We start from the raw sequence: 20753 nt of genomic DNA, 5'->3' as shown, positions 1-20753 counted from the left end.
GCAAATGCCATTAATTCATTCCTTTGTATGGTTGAGTAGTCTTCCATCATATACATATACCACAGTTTCTTCATCCACTCGTTGAATGATGGGCATTTGTGTTGGTTCCACATTTTTGCAATTGCGAATTGTGCTGCTATAAACAGGCATGTGCAAATATCTTTTTCATATCATGATTTCTTTATAAGGACAATTATCATCTTATAATTTGTGTTGCTTTCTCCATTTCCATACACTTTTTTTCTAATACTGATCTTGATAGAGAACAGAAATTTGTTAGTAAACAGTGCCAATGAATTAGCTACAACTGAAATAATTTCCTGGAACAAAAATCCTTAAAGTAGAAATAATTTTCTTTAAGTGAACAAAAGACAATAATTTTTGTTTGTTTGTTCATTTTTGAGACAAAGTCTCACTATGTCTCCCAGGCTGAGGTGCAGTGGTACAATCTCAGCCCACTGAAACCTCCACCTCCAGGGATCAAGCCATTCTCCTGCCTCAACCTCCCAAGTAGCTGCAATTACAGGTGTCCGCCACTACACCCAACTAATTTTTTGTATTTTTAGTAGAGTCAGGGTTTCACCATGTTGGTCAGGCTGATCTCCAACTCTTGACCTCATGATTCACTCGCCTTGGCCTCCCAAAGTGCTGGGATTACAGGCATGAGACACTGCACCTGGCCAAAAAACAGTAATATTTTACCAAAAAAAATTCACTAGTTTCCATTTCTTCAAGATTTTGAGAAACACTACCATTCCGTTTTTCAATACAACTACTGCTGCAGAGTTACTTATGCCTGTTTCTACCAATTTTAGTCTATTCCAGTAAACTGTTTCAAAACATACAAATAGCTTACAGACATACACAAAAAATTTTCTTCAAATGCAGCAGGTAAGCTACATTCGATGCATTTACTCTACTTTTATATATGCTTCCAAAGATGCTTCAAAAAAAAATTCAAGCTAAGTTCTGGTTTATGTTTAAATTTTTATTCAGAAAAAGTTTTAAGGTAAATAGTATTTCTTTCCAATCTTATGATTTATAGGAAATCTTTTAACTTCATTTTCAACCAGTTTTCATAAATAATGACAGAAGAAAAAATAAAAACAGGGCAGCGCGGTGGCTCATGCCTTTAATCCCAGCACTTTGGGAGGCCAAGGTGGGTGAATCACGAGGTCAAGAGATCGAGGCCATCCTGATCAACATGGTGAAACCCCATTTCTACTATAAATACAAAAAATTAGCTGGGCATGGTACCACATGCCTGTAATCTCCACTTCCCACACAAAAAAAAATTATCAGAACTCAAATTCTAAGTATATAAAGATAAGCATACAGGTATTTACTATGATGATAGCATTAAAAACACACACACAAACAAGCCACTATTTTATAACACACGCCAAAACTCTAGGATATATATAATCAAAATATATCCTAGAGGCTTATTTTAGAAACACCATAGAGCTACTTCTACAGACAGGTGAATCTGGAGAACTTCCATCCTAACATGTCTTGATGTTACCTCAAAAGCTTATTTGATGCTCTGGTTCCAATTCACAGAGACATCAATCAAAATTAACTATCTGGCCAGGCGAGGAGGCTCATGCCGGTAATCCCAGCTCACCGGGAGGCCAAGGGGGGGCGGATTACCTGAGGTCAGGCATTCAAGACTAGCCTTACAAAAAAAATTAGCCAGGTGTGGTGGCACATGCCTGCAATCCCAGCTATTAGGGAAACTGAGGCAGGGGAACTACTTGAACCTCGGAGGTGGAGGCTGCAGTGAACCGAGATCACGCCATTGCACTCCAGCCCAGGTGACAATGTAAGACTCCATCTCAAAAAAAAAAAAAAAAAAGAAAGTATCTTTCATTACAGTGCATCATTTTTCTCCCCACAAAGATAAAGTTTATCCAATTTTCCCTAGAATGATCCTTCCTCTATATCATAAAAGGAAAGCGCTGTATCATCAGCAAGGAAGAAGCAAAATCCTCTTCAAGTCCACTTCTCTCAATGTCACCAAGTTAATTTATAGGGATGTCATACTTCACCTTCTCCCACCATAATAGATAACTACACCTTCTCATCCAACTCCAAAGTAGAAAAATCCAATTACTAGTCTTTTGTTAGTTCTTTTATTTTCTAGAGACAGGTCCCCACTCGGCTGGTCCAGACTTGAGTGCAGTGGTATGATCATTGCTCGTTGTCATTGTAACCTCAAACTCCTGGGCTCAGCCTCAAAAGTAGTCAGGACTACTGGCACCTGCCACCAACTCCAGCTAATTATTATTATTATTATTATTATCATTATTTTGAGACAGAATCTCACTCTGTTACCCAGGCTGAAGTGCAGTGCTGTAATCACAGCTCACTGCGACCTCGATCTCCCAGGCCCAAGTGATCCTCCAATCTCAGCTTCCTGAGTATCTGGTACCACAGGCATATACCACCATGCCCAACTACTTTTTATTTTTTATAAAGACAGGGTTTCCCTGTGCTGCCCAGGCAAGTCTCAAGCTCCTAATCCTCTTTCCTTAGCTATTTTATTTTTTGTAGAGATGGAATCTTGCTACGTTGCCCAGGCCAGTCTCAAACTGCTGGGCTTAAACAATCCTGCCCCGTAGCCTTCCAAAGTGCTGGGATTACATGTGTGAGCCACCACACCTGGCTGCTTCTGTTTAATTCTAAAAGTCACCTGGTAAAAGCATGTTTAATAAAACTTGAATGATTGGTTTCTTACACCAACGTAAATTAATTCCAGAGAATTGAGAGCCATCCTGCAAAATGTACTTGTTTCCCATTAACAACTTAAAAATAGTATGACTGATTTTTTTTAACCCATCAGTAACAGAATTTGGTTCATTAAGATACTGGGTAAATTTTCACCTGAATATTCTAAAAATATTCCGAAGAACAGATGTGGATCAAAGAAAACTAGGCTGCTATCCAGTAAGAACCAAAAGTGTTCTTTTTAGGAGCTTGCCACTTGCTGTTAGAATTTAGTCATCCGTAGGAACAGAGTAAACACTCCAAGTGAGAATAAGGTAACATGCAAGAAATGAATAATAACAGTGGCTGAGGTAAAATATCTTTTGTTGGTATGGTTTGTCATATTACTTTGCTCATTTTCCACTGTAAGTGTGGCAATATCGCAAATGTTTTACTTCCAACATTAATTGCTCTAAAATGGCCAATTTCAACTATATTTCTTAAGCAAACAGACCCAAACCCATTATTATAAAATTGTGACCTGTTTTAATCTAGAAGGGGCAGGGGTGGGGCAGGGGAAATCAGAACAACCATGATTTTAAAAATAAAGCCATACTCCCTCTGATAATAGATCACCTTCAGCATATTTAGTTTACCAGCATTTTGGGAGTTGAATTCTTTCTCTTTCAAGGAAACAGAGGCAAAGAGGAAAGAAAACATTGTTACTATTTTAAGGTAATACATATTTTCTTTATATAGGGAATCCCTAAAAAAATGTTAAGCAAACATGTAAAAGATCTGTTTTAATTAGGAAATTAATATTCTTAAGTAGAGAATCACTTACAAATAAATTTAATATACATTGTAGGTCCTAGAAAGACTATGAGGGAATGAGTGAGAACAAGCTTCCCAGAAAAGGATTCAAACAGAGCTTTTATATTTAATGCTGCTCACTGTAAAACAAACAGTACATAAAAGTATTCCTGAGATGTGGGCTGTCAATTTAACACAATATTTTCCAATACAAACCAAGTCTGTAATATTCATTGTTTAAGATATGTCATTACCTAAGATACTCACTGTAGAACAAAATCATTCTTACAACATGGTAAAAAATCGTAACTTTCTATATACTCTCACATGGCAAGACTGTGTCCCCACACAAATTTCATCTTGAACTGTAGCTTCCATAATCTCCATGTGTCATGGGAGGGACCCAGTGGGAGGTAATTTATTCATGGAGCAGGTTTTTCCCATGCTGTTCTCATGATAGTGAAAAAGCCTCACAAGATCTGATGGTTTTACAATGGGCAGCTCCCCTGCACACACTCTCTTGCTTGCCTCCATGTAAGCCGTGCCTTTGCTCCTCCTTCACCTTCTGCCACGATTTTGAGGCCTCCCCATCTATTTTGAACTGTGAGTCCATTACACCTCTTTTTCTTTATAAAGCACCCAGTCTCAGGTATTTCTTTATAGCAGCATGAAAATGGACTAATACATATTCCTATGTATAATATTATCTAATTTAAAAGAAGAAAATCAATTATGGTAAAGAACATGGAAGTCATCTAATAATGTTTTTCACATGTACATTTAATTAACTATACATGCAAATACTTTATTGGCAAACTTTGTATATATGTACATGCATGCTTATATGGGTGCCTATGTGTGTGTATAATGGTAAAATCTCAACATCACTTCTCCAAACTTGAAATTCAGGATAAAAATTAAATTACAAAATCATTACCTAATTATTATAGTTCACTGAAATCTTTTCAGTTACCCTAATTCTACCCAAAATACTAAGTTAACTATTAGCAGAAGTAAGTTTAAGTTTTGCATATTGGCTTTTATGAAAAATCTTTAAATGCTCTATAATAGTTTCAGATGTTATTAGTGATTTTTAAGCTATTCAACAATACCATTAACAAGTAATTTAAAAGAAATATTTAGTAAATATCCTAGACACCAGATATGGTTCCAAGTACTTTACATAACTTACCTCATTAAATTCTCCCAACAACTCTATTAAGTAGGTATTGCTATTCTTATTCTATACAAGAGGGAACAGAGGATAAGGGAGTTTTAGTAACACTATCAAAATAACACCATTAGCACAACCAGTCACCCCCCAGTATCTGTGGGGAACTTGGTTCTAGGACCTCCCGCAGATACCAAAGTCTACAATGCTCAAAGACCTTATATAAAATGGTGTCACATTTCCATAAAACCTATGCACATTCTCCCATATACTTTAAATCATTTCTAGATTACTTACAATACCTAATATAAGTACCATATAAATATAGTCACCCTATATTTAGAAAATTATGACAATAAAAAAATCTGTACATGTTCAGTACAGACACAATTTCTGTTTTTCAAATATTGTCTGTCACTCTATGGTTGGTTGAATCCAGGGATGCAGAACCCAGGTGTGTGGAGGGCTGGCTATAATAGTTCTGGGATTAGATCACTGGACCATCTGATTCCAAAATTCTATGATCTTTACTCTTTGCCACCTTGTTGTTTGAAAAACTCTGAAAGACATTTTTTATAATTGTTACCCAAAATGTACAACCAGGCTAATTTACTAGATGTTGCCATCCTGCACCTGTGTTAAACAAAACTTACTGCAAATTCTTGATATACAACTGATTGACACAAACACTTCAGTGCAAAAACTGCAGCTCATCTGACAAACGGCTTTCCTCATCGCCATGCTGCCAGAACTACTCTGAATATGAACGTCCTCCAAAAAGAAAAAGGGTCGTCAATGAGGAGAGAGAACATGAGTACCCAGTAACAATATGCTCTGCCAAGCAGAACCAAAGTACCAAAGACTATTTATACCAGATGCACTCTAATTGGTCGGTTTACTTTGCAGAAGGAAAGAAGCACTCAGATTGGCCAGAATGTCTATTCAAAATAAGCCTTCACGTACAGTGACTAGAAACATAGGAAAAGCAACAGAAAAGAAATGAAGAGAACAAAAACTGCTTTTGTGATGAGACTGGAAACTGCTGGCTACAGGAATGGATAGAGAGTAAACGCAGAAACGGAGCATGGGGGATGGAGCAGGCCATTCAATAGTAGCTCAAATAGCAGGGGCTCAACCACAGACTCCCAGTGAAAAAGTCAGCAACAACATTGAAGTAGGGCATAGCTCTGTTCTCAGGGGAGATGAGAGTGAGATACACTAGTCCCCCCTTATCCATGGTTTCAGTTACCCATGGTCAACTATGGCCCAATATTAAATGGAAAATTCCAGAAATAAACAATTCATAAGTTGTAAATGGCACATTGTTCAGAGTGGCATGAGGAAATCGCATGCCATCCGTCCTCCTCTATCCCACCCTGGGTGTGAATCATCCTTCGGTCCAGTGTATCCAGCAGTCTACACTACCCGCTCATTAATCACTTAATAGCTGTCTCAGTTATCAGATCGACTGACAAGGTAGCACAGTGCTTGTGTTCAAGTAATCTTTATTTGATATCAACTCCAAGCACAAGAGTAGTGGGTCTTGCTTTTTATGACTGTTCTATTTTGTAATTGTTATTGATCTCTTAGTATGCCTACTTTATATTGTAAATTAAACTTTATCATAGGTATGTATATATGAGAAAAAACATACTATACACAGGGTTTGGTACTGTCCTCAGTTTCAGGCATCTACTAGGGGTTTTGGAATAAATCCCCCAAGGATAAGCAGGACAACTGTATTCAATGCACAGTGATCAAACAAGTCATTCAACCTCTGGTCCAACCACTCCACAGCTAAGTATATAACCATGCAGCTTTTTAAAACCACAGAGAACGTTCATCATATTACTTCATTGGAGTCTCACTCTGTGGTTGGCAGTTACTATTATTATTTTCGTTTCCTGTCCAATTAAAATGCTGAGTTCACGAGCGCTGAACAGCTCAAGTACTTCTAGTATAGTCGTATTTCAAGACTAAAACTGTAATCTTTTATCTTGGTCCAGCATTTGTTCACAACCCTGCCTCTACTAGACAGTACATATAGTATTTTGTTAAAAAAAGTAAAAAGTATAACTCATTTTAGAACAAGTTCCTTAAAAAGGTTTTTATTAACTAGGACTTTAAAAGTTCAAATATAGTGCATTCACCTATTCAAAAATCCCCCAAGGTGCCTTAAGGCTAAGGTTTAAGTGCACCAGGTTAAAAGGTCATACAGACCCAAGCATTTCTAAACCTATTTAGATACCTTCACTGAAGAGCATCACCTGGTGCCTGAATGTCACCAAGAATAATCACTAATAATTTTTATCTTTCCTACTTTCCTATAGGAAAGTATTTTAATATTTTAACTAATCAGGAAATGAAAAGACCCTAGACTCTTATTTTTTGCTGTTTGCCTGAAATCTGTAAAGTCTTCATGCAATGCAAACCAAATCTCAAAATGGGTTGTTCAACAAAAGCATAAACCAATAAAGACACTGACTCTACAGACTCTGTTTAGGCCTCAGTACCTGTTCCAGCATAAGCCCTAGGCAACTGCATATCCGTTTATATGTCAAAATGAGAATCCGATATCTGTCCCCACAGTCATATTACAAAGAAGACGACACTCTTTTATATGATGGTGACAGATTATCTAAATAGACATCATCTCAATGAATTTCAACAGGCTCTCCACCTTTTCAAAATTTGAATACCTCAATCTCATAGGATCAATTTAAAGATGCCACTGTTGAACAAGTAAGAAAAATGACATATAGATTAAATAAACTGGCTAAACTCATATCCAACAGAGACACCTTATCCTCAACCATGTTTAGATTGTTTATCTGTAATGCATTTAAATGAACTTCAGCCTTACTACCCCAAGTGTGGTCGGTGAATTTTCAGCATCTGCTGTAGCTGGAAATAACAGTAATGCAAAATCTGCATTTTCTTTTTTTTTTTTTTTTGAGATGGAGTCTTGCTCTGTAGCCAGGCTGGAGTGCAATGGCTTGATCTCAGCTCACTGCAACCTCTGCCTCCTGGATTCAAGCGATTCCCCTGCATCTGCCACATGAGTAGATCAGACTATAGGCATGTGCCACCACGCCCAGCTAATTTGTTTGTATTTTAGTAGAGCTTGGGTTTCACCATGTTGGCCAGGATGGTCTCAATCTCCTGACCTCAGGATCCGCCTGCCTTAGCCTCCCAAAGTACCAGGATTACAGGCGTGAGCCACCCCACCTGGCCAAAATCTGTATTTTTAACAAGTCCATGTGTTTCCCACAGTGGCTGAAATTTGGGCAGCACTGATCTATTAATAGAAACATATACATATAGATGGATAGAAAGAGAGCCAGGAAGAAGCCCATCTCAGCATCCCTTTAGGGAGATGTTTCTAGCGCCAAAAAACTGGGAATTTGAATTTACATTGCATGTTAAAAGATTTGTCCGTATGAATCCAGAGAGGCAAGTTATCAGAGGAGCGGGTCTAAAACTCCTTGCCAGCCCCAGGCATCCTCAACATATGCCAGGAGCACATTGAAAAGTAGCTACCAAAATTCTCTCCTAGAAATAGTACATTATTTATGCTGATGACATATAAGAGGTTTTGAAATACTGATTTCACCCTCTGTTCAATATAGAATAAAAGCCAAAAAACATCAGTTTACAAAAGAAGAAAAAAGTAAATTTAAACTAAAATATAGAGGTGAAAGGAAGCAATCCTAATGTGGTCACATTTTTTTTTTTTTTTTTTTTTTTTTTTTTTTTTTTTTTTTTTTTTTTGATACAGGGTCTCGCTCTGTTTCTCTGTCACCAGGCTGGAGTACAGTGGCAAGATTTCAGCTCACTGCAACCTCCACCTCCTGGGTTTAAGCCATTCTCCTGCCTCAGCCTCCTGAGGAGCTGAGATTACAGACACGCACTACCATACCCAGCTAATTTTTGCATTTTTTTTTTAGTAGAGACAAGGTTTCGCCATGTTGGCCAGGATGGTCTCCATCTCTTGACCTTGTGATCCACCCACCTCAGCCTCCAAAAGTGCTGGGTTTACAGGCGTGAGCCACCAAGCCCACCCATGTAGTCATTTTAATAGGTTATTTTAAATAAATACTCATGGTACACTATAGTTGATTTCAAGCTGTACATTGGTGTCTTTAAAAGATTTTTATTAATCTCAAATTCATTTTCTTTGGTTAAATCAGTATATATCTTTGTAAGAGTGGGTTAACATATAAAACTTTGTTTCTTTAATATAAATCAGTGACATGATTCAGTACCATATTTTCTTTCTTTCAATAGAATAACAAGAATAACCTTCCTATTTTAAATAAAGTTTACCAAATGAATTCAGGTATAACAGTGTTTTCCATCAGCTATAAATAATTGCCTCCTTCTAAAGGGCCTATTTCTGCAAATAAAAATGTCTTTTTGCCTGATTAAACAACTTCATCATTTGAGAACTTTTCTTCTGCAAATTTTAGTTGGAAAATTTGTCATAAGCAGCTTGCTTTGTCAAAATGAGATTTTTTTCAATTGCTTTGGGAGAACAGTCGTACAGTTAATTATTTGGGTCAGGAAAGAAGAAACTTGTTCTAAAGGAAATATACTTGACAAAACATCTGGACCCAGCTATTCTACCTTAAGACATTTTACAATTGAAGGCAGAATGCTGAGTATTTATATTTCTTAAAGCTGAAGATAGGAAGGCAGAAGTAGCCAAAAACCAATTTACAAAACTGTGAGAAATGTCCCAGAGGAACCACTGTAGGCTAATTACAGCTGTCAACCCTACCTTGAAAGCCCCTTCTTCGGAATGGTTCTGTAATGACAAGTGTCCTCCCCAAACTGAAAAGCAGTCAAGCCTATGAATGTAAACTCTATAGCCACCACCTAAAGCACCCCCCACAGAGGACACAATTTGCAGGGATGTCACTTCTGCATACACTGACATCCAGTAAGTCCTTGTTCCCTCTGGAGCAGCCTTACTTCAGAGTTTATTGACTCCCATTTAATCCAAGAGACACAACTAACAGAAAATAAAACCGGGTAGACATGCTTTCATTGTGGAACAAACTGGAAATTAACAAAAACAAGATGTTTACTTTTTCACAAAGTATTTTCATTTATCTGCCTCTCTCGAAGGCTAGTTTTACAATTTTGGGTTTACAATAGAAGCTCAATAACACTATGCTTTATAACAATGACCTTCATACAGATCTATGACCTAACTGGCTAATGTCAAAACAAAAAAAAAAGCAAGGCAATAGTTTGCATCCTTTCAGTGTCTTTATAGAACACATATATGCAACCAAAAAAAGAAAACAAAACTTCACGAGACACAGCTGTAAAAATTTTATGAGCCTTATTCATCTTAAAAAAAAACTTATTATGTAAGAAATAAACTTGTGAACTGCACTTCAAATTAATAACCAAAGAATTCCAAGTATGCAGGGTTATATGGACTGCCATTCTTCCCACCGGATTTTTAAACAATGTTGAAACATAGCTGTTTGAAATACTTCAGTCCCATCATTTAACACTGTTCAAAATGTCAAGAGCCATATTGCGCCCCAGTGGCCACTCTTCAGCAAATAACACATCCTTTGAAGTTAAAATACTTCTAAATGATGTCAAGTGAGAATTCCTAGGCTAGTACGGTCAAAATTGTCTACTTCTACGGAAATCAATAATCTCTGGAATCACAATTAGGAAAAGGGCATTTTCATTATCCAAAGTCGTGAATTTTTCAGTTTTAAATCTCAATCAATTTCCTTACCACAAGGCAATGTTTTTATCATATGCTGTGATCATATGCCTGTACTAAACCTGTTTTTTTTTTTAACTTAAAGCTCCTGAGGAATACTTTTAAAATAAATTTCACGAAAATGAAGATTAATCATCAAAGACAAAGCAATACCTAACATACAGCTGCTATTCCAAGGGTACTAACGTGTGTTTCATTTCAGAAATCATGTAATTTAGACAGTCACCTTAACTATAACTACATGCTGTGCCACGCTTCATACCAGGTCTCACTCCACCATAACAAAATGCCCCAGCAAAGAAATCAAGAAACAAAAGCCTATATCGAATCATCATAAGCAAATAGCATCTCCTCTGCCAAATACTAAGGTATGTCTAAAATGGATACAGTGGCACTACCCTCAAGCCATGTGGTATAGAAATAACCTTCGAAGAAAGTAAATACACATTTAATTTCATTTAATTCCACAAAAGTGGAATCTAAATCCGAAGTTCATATTTTCGATTCTCATCTCTTTTCCATATTAATTTTTTAGGCATGCATAAATCAAAACCTCTATCTCATCTTTAAAACATTAATCTCTAGTTTTTCAAATTAACGGAACTTATGAATGTCCTTCAATAAAATAAACTACTCTAAAAATGATAATAAACTTTTAATGTAGAATCCTGAAAACAATTATTTCAGTACTTCCACCTTTTTCAAAATTCTCTGGTTTACATAGATAAGTTTCCTTAATTGTTTCCCATTTACCTGCATTAAAAAAAAAAGTCAAAGTTGTAAACCCAAAAAACCAATCCCAAAATGCTTCTAAAAGACTGAAACAAACATTTATACCTTTTATTTTAGAAACCTTGGGTATCAAAAAAACTGACAAATGTGATTGAAAAGGTAAACAGGGAAAAAAGAGAAGAGGGCGCGATAGAAATTTGGTAGAGCCGCATCTTTTTGGAATTAACTGCCTTGAAAATAAGGCCAAAAATCTTTGAAGCAAAAATCTTTAATCCCTATGACCAGTTGAGGCAAATCTACTCAGTCCAAAGAATTCAGACATCGAAGAAAAACAACTGAGCGTAGGAAAGGCATTTAGAAAAGGCATTCCAAAGCTTCCGCGTGTATGAATAAAGCACCAGTAAGGACAGACCCAAAATAAGGCCAAGCCAAAGTACCAATCATGAATCTCAGGAGTGAATGTTTTAGAAAAGAAGCTAACAGAGTCCCAATGAAAAATTTTAAGGATGAGTATCAATAAAAATAAGCACGAGTAAAAAAATTAAAAGGTAACAATAAAGAGACAAATTCAAGTGGAATTCCACCAGCCAAAGGTCAACCTATCAGCATGTTTATAGATCTATCATCAGACTCCCAGATTCAAACCCTGTACAGTACCTGCTGAAGTACAGGTAAGAAAGCACCATGTTTGGTGTGATGCTTGTGAACAAGGTGAGCAATGCTGTAGTTGTGTTACGCACCACATATACAAAGAATGCCATATCTAGTAATATTCATAATCAGCGAATTATGGAATATAACAGTTTATTCCTCAAAAGCACATACAAATCATATCTTCAAAGAAACTATTTAGCACTGTATGCAATTACACCAGCAATTATTCACAATAGTATGCCTTTTTCACCCAAAGAAAAATAGAAGCTATGCAGTCCTGCTGAAATATCCCTCGACTTTTGTTACAAACTAAGCTCCTAAATGAAGTCAGCTATTTATAGAGGAGAGGTCTTTACATTCAATAACCCACTGTTCCTTTCCTTGGAGGCTGCTACACCTGTCACTTTTGTGAAGCCATTAAAATAAGTATCCAAAGCTGATACAATACTATGCTCCTGAGAGAGAACCAATATTTATTCGAGTATAAATTTAGATAAGTATAATAAATTTAGATGAGTAAAATAAATTTTAGGCACAAAATTCAGATGCGTATAATAAAGTTGTAAGAAAGTAGGTTTGTCAGCCACAGATTTTTCGAGGGCCTTAAGGGTAAACTTTGTCCTTTCCTAATATTAAAAAGGTGCCTGCTTTAGAGCTAATGCACCTTTAGCCTATGAAAAACAGCTGTACCACTACAGGTATTTTTAAAAATTGCTTTCAGTGTGCTGAGCAGCAACAAAACGATTAGAAAGACAAACTGAATGTGCTCCTAATGCATGTCAGAATCCAAAAGGTTGTTGCTATTTCAAAATTACAGCAGAAGAGAGTTTAGTATTACCATAGGGGCACATTAGCATTGAAGAACTAAGTGCAAATGACAAAACAGGCCATAGAATCACCAATGTAAATGTAAATTAATGATCGTGCATGTATATGTGTGTATGAAAACAACTAAGAGACAGATGGCAATTTTCCCTACGGCATTTGCACATGTCCATTCAATGCCTGTATGTGGGTCAATTACTATGATAAACATCATGTGACAGGCTCAACGGAGGTAAAGCAGTTCATACTGACTTCACCTCATTTTAATTTACTGATGAGATATACTTAATCAAAGAACCAAAATGAACTCTTTCCAAATAAATTTGTCTAAACAACCAAAATTTAGCTAGAAAATGAAATGCTTTGTTCTCTATGCAGTATCTAGATGCTTAGGGAAAAAAAAAAAAAAAAAAAAAAAAAAAAAAAAAATGAAATGCCACCTAAAATAATTTCTAAACTCTTAACTTGTATTCCAGTGCAAACTGGGAAGGAAACTGAAGAGTAAGACAATACTCCTGTACACAGTGGTTTCTTATAATAATAACTTGATAAGACAATCACCTACACAAAGAGAGCTTCTCTCTTACTTAATTATATAGTAATTCTTTCTAAACATGCTTTTTACTGATACCAGGCCTGCCTTCAGTAGTTACACATATTGGAATCTTAAGATAACAATGTCAGATTGCTCAAAGACAAGTCTATTAGAGAGAACTTTTTAAAGATAAGTTAACAGAGTGATTATTTCACAAGGGATTCCTATCATACCAGGTCAAAAATCCAAACTAACAATAACATTAAAAGATCAAGCAAAAATAATAGTTGAATATCTTTAGAAAGAATGCACTTTTTTTAAAAAAAAGTGTTAATATGTCTTAAATTTCATTTCCTCATTTTAAGTAACATTAATCAAACTCATTATAAAGAAAAATTTAACTGTTTCTAAAAACTGAGATTTACATTTATACACAAATGAAAAGCTAACTAGGAGTGTATTATTAAGAGCTTGATGTATTTTTAATTCCATAGTAGATATTTCTACCTTGTAGTTATTTCTCCAAGTTTCAAAAAATTACTGCACAATTACTGCTAAGAGACCTATAGGTAAAATTAATGATCATTGGGTTTAACACATGCAAAATGGGCAATAAGAAAAATTTTCAGAGGAGTCACCAATACATTTTCTACTTCCAAACATGCAAATTGTCTTTCTTTACAAACTAATACATTATTTTACTCATGTGAGGATTTAAAGCATGTAAAAGTTGCATTATCTTATTTACTTGTCTATGTATAAAAAGCGCATGTCACCAATTAGATGACATGTGTAAAGGGAAATCAGACTTCTGAAGTTTGGAACAGTTATGGTTTGTTTACCTTTGTCTGCTTTGAAGTAAACTGACTCCTCTCATAGTGTTATCTCCATAAGAAACTCATAATAGTGTTATTAAAAAGGATAAGAAAAAATGATGTCATGTCAAACTCAACAAACATATAAGAAAGCAGAGAAGTTTGGGTCAGCAAGTTTTTCCACTGACCTAAACACCAAATTTTCTTCAGAAAATAAGAGAATATCCTTTAAAGAATCATACAACATCACTTAAAAAAAACTGCATATTTTTAATTTCAATTTTCCTCTAATCACAACTTAAGATTCAATACTAGATTGAAGGCAAGGGGAGTGAGGATGAAGCTGAAACCATACACCATTTTTCATCAGATACTATGAATTCTTCTCTTCCACTGTTTGTTTCATCACATCAGAGGCATATTCTTAAGTTTAGCACAGAAACACTTGTGAAATATTAAATTTTACCATAGAGAAATTGATTTTGCTGAAAGAAAGTTTCATGTTACCATTTAATTTCAACCAAGCTACATCAAACACGGAAAGAAATTATATATAGTTTATAAAGTAAACTTAATCACTATATTTAAAAGAAATGATAACTTTGAGAAGTACCACAGCAATAATGATTTAGTGAAGCAAGTCAGGAATAAGAGCCATCTCCCTTAAGCCTGCTCCCTTCACTTCCAGCATTGTCCTCTCCTTATAGAACTGTATTGCACAAAAGTTCCCGGGGGGGCAGCAGAATCCACAGATCTAGTTTAAGCAACGTTTTAAACATGAATCTTTGCATCTGAAATGGAGTAGTGGAAATAAACAAATTATCATCATCCTTCAGTTTATACTTGGCTCCCCAGTTCTCTTCCCCCTTCACATAACAGTGAGTTACAGTAGTTAGCTAGAAAATATATCAGAAAAGCCACAATCTATAGCGTACCTTGGCAACAAATCACTTGAACAGGCTGTGCATACAACAAATAAGTTCAGTGCTCCTATTTATGTGTCTCATAATTTCTAGGATAAAAAAAACAAAGTTTGCTACTTTTAAGATTTCACATTCTAAGAATGTGATTGCATATGGAGTTCTGCTAATAAGTCAGTGTAAAATACACTTTTCAATTTGTAGCAAAATATAATTCACACTTATAGGTCCTCAACATTATATCAATATAAACTATGTATCACATTGAGCATGCTATCAATAAAATGATATGGGCAAATAATCATACTCAATTTACCTATGTAGCTACAAGATGGAAGTCACAAATTTTAACACTCTAACCTATTGCATCTGAAAAACTTACAACTGCCAACCATCAAAGCACAACTAATTTATCATTACACTCACACCATTCTTCCAAGTTACAAAGTCCAGTCCTAACACTTCTAACTGATGACTCAAGAGCAAAGAACAATTAGACCTATAGAAAAATGTATATCCAAATTCAGCTTTGATTTTTAAAGAATGGTTCTACTGATATGTACTTTCTTAACGATTAGATAGCAATTAACAAAGGCATATAATAGGAACACTTGATTTATCACAGTTTCTACAAGAGGTTGCATTACTATAGTTAAGTTTCTTTTTTTAAATAAACTCTTTATTCTTGGTTTAAATGCTTACTCTTCAAACCGCCCCCAAGAGAGCCAGTAACTGCCCATACTGACCCCTGAGCTGGTTTTAGTAAAAAGTCACCCATCTTTGGAAGCAAGGGCTTTTCCCACCAATATGCAGGAAATAGCAGGTGCACCATTACACAAAATTGGAGAGAACAGAAGTTCACCTCGCTCCTACAGACCATTTCTCAGAGCATGTTGTGTAGTTGCTAAAATCAGTATGCTGCATAAAAGTTAAGAAAAAATGTATGTCTAACAGTGGCTCTCTATCAACTAGCCTCTGATAGGCTCTACATAAAATGCATTAAGACGGGTTTGCTGGATGTTCTGGTACCTATTATCAGATGATTTCTTAAAAGAGACGTGAACCTCCTTTTAGCAGGAAAATGGGCACGCCAGAGAGTACAGAATGTGGCTAATTACGACCAGGAGAGGATTCTGTCTTCGCCTCCCCTCACTATCAACCACTTTGCTTAAGTTCATTCACTGCCTCGCCCTAACCCTGGGGATCCATTCACTTTCCATAGCCCAGAGAGGCTGCTGAAAAGCTGTCAAAGTAAATCTGTGCTCACTTTTTGGATGGTTTAATTTCAATGGAGCATGAAACACCCCAGGACGGTTAATAAGTTTGGCCAGGCGTGCTGTTATCCCTAATATATTTTAATTATGCATCTGTTTTAATTGTAATCAGATTAAGGCACCGGAAAGACACAAATTGCAATTTTCCCTAATGGATATAGGAGCTTTTCATCAGTTTCTAAACACTAATAACGTTTAAAAGATGGGTAGAGACACCAATACAACTGTGACATTTTCCAGAAATCGATGCAGTTTCTTTGACAATACAGTTCAGGTCTCATTAGCCACCCAAACTAGCCTAAATGCAGAAGACAACTTCAGTCTCTAGGGCGTCTTCTCCAATTAGCACAAAAGAATCACTAACGTCTAATGTACAAGTCCCAAACAGAAATGAAAGCCGAAGCTTTTATAAAGTGCTGCCCCAAGAATGGGTGAAGGAGGCTAGGGAGGCGGGAGAGACCATCAGCAGCATTATTTTGGCTCAAAGTAAAAGTCTGTACACATTAAAAGGGAAAGTTAAAGCAGAGAACGATCTCTTTCCACAATTTTGGCAACTATCAAATGTGTGTTTTAACTTCGGGAAATAAAAGTGTCCCATCAATAAAAGGAAACGGGATGGGGAGGATCTATCAGGGATCCAGGAGTGGCTTCCTCCTAACCCAGATGTAAAATCATTTAATGGGCTTTTGTTGCAACATGGAATACCTAAGACTTTTTTTATTTAATATGTTCATTAAACAGTTTCCCAAATTGCCGGGATTTCCGCTAAGAAACTCAAGCGTCTGCCAACAGCCGAGAAGCAAAGGAGAGAACCTGCTGCAAACTAGGAACGGAAACTCCCTCGGCCCGCCCGGCGCGCTCACGTCCCCGGTGTCTGCTTTAGGTGTTAATGTTTACGTGTCGCCCGAACCATCAGGCGCTGAACCAGTTCCTCCAAGACGCACTTCGAGCCTTAAAGCGGGAAGCTTCTGAGCCACCTCGGAGTGTGCCCCCTGCAGCCCGTCGCCCCTTCCTCTCGGCCCCTTACCTGTCATCATAGCAGAAATCCGCACTCAGGGTGTTGAGATACAAGGCGAGCCCCAGAGCGCTGCTCACCAACTCTGCAATCATCTCTCCACCGCCTTCCCTCCGGCTCGGCTCCCAGCGCGAGGGCAGCAGCGGCAACAAAAAACAGAAGCATCAATCCCCACCTTCCGCCGCCTTCTCCTCCCAGCTTCACTTTTCTCTCGCTTCCCCACCCTCCCTCCCTCGGGTCCTTCCACTCCACGACTCCTCTCCTCCTCCTCGCGCCCGGCTCCGCAGCTCCTGCGTCCTCCCCGGGTGCGGGCTCACACCGCACTCCCCATACCCGGCGCCCGCGAGCGGCGAGCGGCGTTCGGGCTCCGCGTCCCCCGGCGGAAGCGCAGGGCTGGTCTCTCGCGCGGGTCGCGGTCCCCACCCTAACCCATGGCAGTTTGGGGCGTCCTAGGTGAGGACTGGGACTCGGAGGAGGTGGAAGGGTGCGAGATGGGGCAGAGGGACCAGACCGAGCCGGGCTCTGGGACCAGCTGCAGGAAGAGAGAGAAAGAGGCGCGGGTGGGAGGGACGAGGCGAACCGCCTCCCCTCGCCGCCTCCCCGGCGCACTGCTCCGGTGTCGCTCGGGCGGACTCCAGCCGCCAAGGCGGCTGCTACACATTCACTGTTTATTAGCTCCCTCCCGGCCCCAACCCCAGCTCCCTTCTCCAATGAAGTGAGAAGCGGTGGCTGGAGACTCCAGAAGCTCCCGCGTGGGGATCCCGACGCGGCCCCCCGCGCCTGCGTGACCAACCCACCATCCCGGCTTGGCCCAGCCCCTTTCTCCACCCAGATCCTCCCGGAATGCTCCGCCCACCCTGCCCCACAGGCTGGAGGCGCCTCCCACCCTCCCCGGCCTGGAAGCTCCTCCTACCCGTCTCCCGCCCTCTTGTTTCTTTCACCTTCGATTTCACTCTGGAAAGCCCCCGGGACCCAAAGGCGACGGCTGGAAGACAGCCCAAAGGAGTAGCTACAGTGCGGCCTGGGAGGGGAAGCCGGGGAAAGGAGGCCGAGAGGGAGGTGGTCGCTTGCCCCGCTGCTGCCTGGCGGCGCCTGGCACAGCTGAGTCTCAGCCACAGCGCTGCGTGTGCCAAGAGCTGCCAGGCGTAAGTCCGGTCAGCTGGAGAGAGTTCTGAGCCTGGGAGAGGAAGAACAGGTTTGGCCACTGCTGCAGCTTTGGTTGCCACAAACACACGGGCGATCTCTTACGCACAGGGTGTGTGAGCCTAAATGGGGCAGGTGGAGGTCGTGTTGGAGAGCTTGGAGGCAACTTAGCTTGAAGGAGAGAGGATTTCAACTCTTAGCCTAAGGTTGGTCCCAATGTCAATGGAAAGACGCATAGGGAGAGAAATGTTCCCTCCTTCAGTTAGGTTAAAAAGAAAGGATCCCCGAAAGGGAAAAAGACACATACACCCTTCAGCGGCTTCCCGGGGACCCCTTCGTGGTTTCAGGGGGACTGTCAGGTTGACCCTGAGAACACAGAGGAGAGAAAACCTCTAGTGCAAGCCGGTACAGCACTATGCTTCAACCTAGTTAGGCGGGAAGCTAATAATGCCTTTCCTTTCCGCTCGGAGGCAGGAATGGATGGAAAGCATCCAACATGATGAAATATGGTGTAGAATGGTCTGTGTAGAACAAGCTCTGGGTACTAACGTTGCAAGACTAAGGAGGACCCTGGGCTGCCTGACACACCTCCTCCCGGCTCCTCGCCTTTCTGGCCGGGGGAGTGGCTCCGGTGGACCGCAATGAACACTACTGCAGCGCCCCCTGCTGCATAGTAACCACGAGGTGTGGAAGACAGGTCTTTTCCATGCGTGCCGACTGGTTCCAAGAGCAGCACCTAACCAGCAAGCTCTCCAAAACTGTGGCAAGAAATTTAGCCCCCTGGGTGTCCGGCAGTGGCCTGAAAAGAAAGTACCGTGGTTTGGGCTTCTGTAGACCAAAGCTGCGTATCTTCCTGATTTCACAAGGAAATCTGAGAAATCTGTATTGGATACACACAGATAAGATGATGAATATTTATTCAGATTATACCTATTATGCCATCCACAGTAGCACATTTTTTGTGCCCTGGACAAATATATGTGAACAAAAATAAAAGAAATTACATCTTTACAGTTAGGAAGTGATCTTTTACCCTTTTTCCCCATAACCTTGTCTCACTGTTGCAAATTTTGAAAATTGTATCAGTCCGTCATGATGTTCTGTCTCTCCAGTGCACTTACATGCTGAGATATGTATAGTATATATAAAATATGCATCTGGTCACTGAAGAAAGAACACATACTGTGGAATCAGATGTTTATGCTTGAGTGCATACTCTGCTATTATTATTCGGGTGATCTTTGGCCAGTCACTCAACCTCTTTGTGACTCTGTTTTCTAATCTGTAAAACGGTGGTAATGATAGTACTATCTTATGAGTACTATCGTGAGTATTAAAATAGTTAACATAGGTAAAACACTTAAAAGGGACCTGGAAAGTGCAAAAAAATGTGTTAGCTAGTATGTCATTATTACTATGCTTTCTAGCTTCCTCATTTCATTTTACTTATTAACAAAAACCTAGACACTTGCCTCCAAAACACATCTTATCACGTCTTTACTACTTGAGTCCACAGCCCAGTTACCCTCATCTCCTGTAGAGACTGGGTTTCATCATGTTGTCCACGCTGGTCTTAAACTCCTGACCTCAAGTGATCCACTCACCTCTCCTGCATACACAAATGCAGTAGCCCTCTAAGTGGTCTCCATACTTCTACCACTGCAATTCGTCCCTTCCCCAATTTTAACTTTAGGCAGAAGTTCCTTTTGAAAACCTATACATCCCCGATTTTTAAATGTTCCACAACTTTCTGTTGTATTTTTAAATATCCAACAACTTCCTGTTATACAGCTAATAAAACTAATTCTTGCCATGGCTAGCCAAGCCTTCCTTTCGCCCAGACCACTCCTCCCCCTTCACGTTGTGCACATATGTGTACAACGTAGACATCCTTCTCCTCAGGAACTTCCCACTGTTTCTTCCTCCTGCATAAGGTGCTTCTCCTCAGACCTTCTCTAGCTCCTTCTCACCATTTAGGTCTTAGCTCAAATGCCATAACCTCAGAAATAAAGTATGCTCTCCCCCATCAATCTCTATCCAACCTCCATGTATTAGTTTCTTTGTAGTATGTATTGGTATCAGGAAGCACCACTGAATGGAAGCTCCATGAGGGCAGGGATCCTGGCATTCTTGTTTTCCACATAATACCCAGAACCAGAGCTTCTAACATCCAGACATGTAGAAGAAACTTTAAAAAGATGTTAACAAATGCACAAAACAAATATGCTTAGGAGAAACTATGTGACAGCTAGAAAATCCACAAATTTTCATCACTGATTTATTATTATCATTGTTAAATAGGGTGAAATATTAACCAAGGAGAGAGGAAGGCAGCAGGTTCACAATTGATCAGGATGTATCAAGTTTGCAGGAATACCCTTGATGGGGAGTCACA

General features: G+C 39.0%; 1 protein-coding gene and 1 long non-coding RNA gene across 7 annotated transcripts in view; both read right to left on the bottom strand.

The window, feature by feature from the left end:
* The window catches only part of TMTC2 (transmembrane O-mannosyltransferase targeting cadherins 2), a 444929-nt gene extending 426931 nt beyond the window's left edge, over window positions 1-17998 (bottom strand). For 4 of the 6 annotated variants that reach the window (XR_004274687.1, XM_032296952.1, XM_032296962.1 and 1 more), the window contains exon 1: window positions 17228-17998. Coding sequence is in view for 4 of the 6 variants with exons in the window: in XM_032296952.1 (XP_032152843.1) it covers window positions 17228-17310 (83 nt within the window). In the remaining 2 variants the exon portion in view is untranslated. The remainder of the gene's footprint in view (window positions 1-17227) is intronic. The other 2 variants (XM_032296943.1, XM_032296988.1) reach the window with 1 other exon arrangement.
* Window positions 10522-17221, bottom strand: LOC116564037. The gene is made up of 2 exons (XR_004274696.1): window positions 14942-17221; window positions 10522-14797 (listed from the first exon to the last, which is right to left on the bottom strand). It is a non-coding gene; the product is annotated as an uncharacterized LOC116564037 (long non-coding RNA).
* Window positions 17999-20753: the final 2755 nt, after the last annotated feature.

This window comes from Sapajus apella, unplaced genomic scaffold (genome assembly GCF_009761245.1).
Source record: "Sapajus apella isolate SASKATOON/1434 unplaced genomic scaffold, GSC_monkey_1.0 scaffold2, whole genome shotgun sequence".
Lineage (NCBI taxonomy): Eukaryota > Metazoa > Chordata > Mammalia > Primates > Cebidae > Sapajus > Sapajus apella.
Note: the sequence above shows the minus strand (reverse complement) of the source record. Positions and strands in the feature narration are given on the sequence as shown.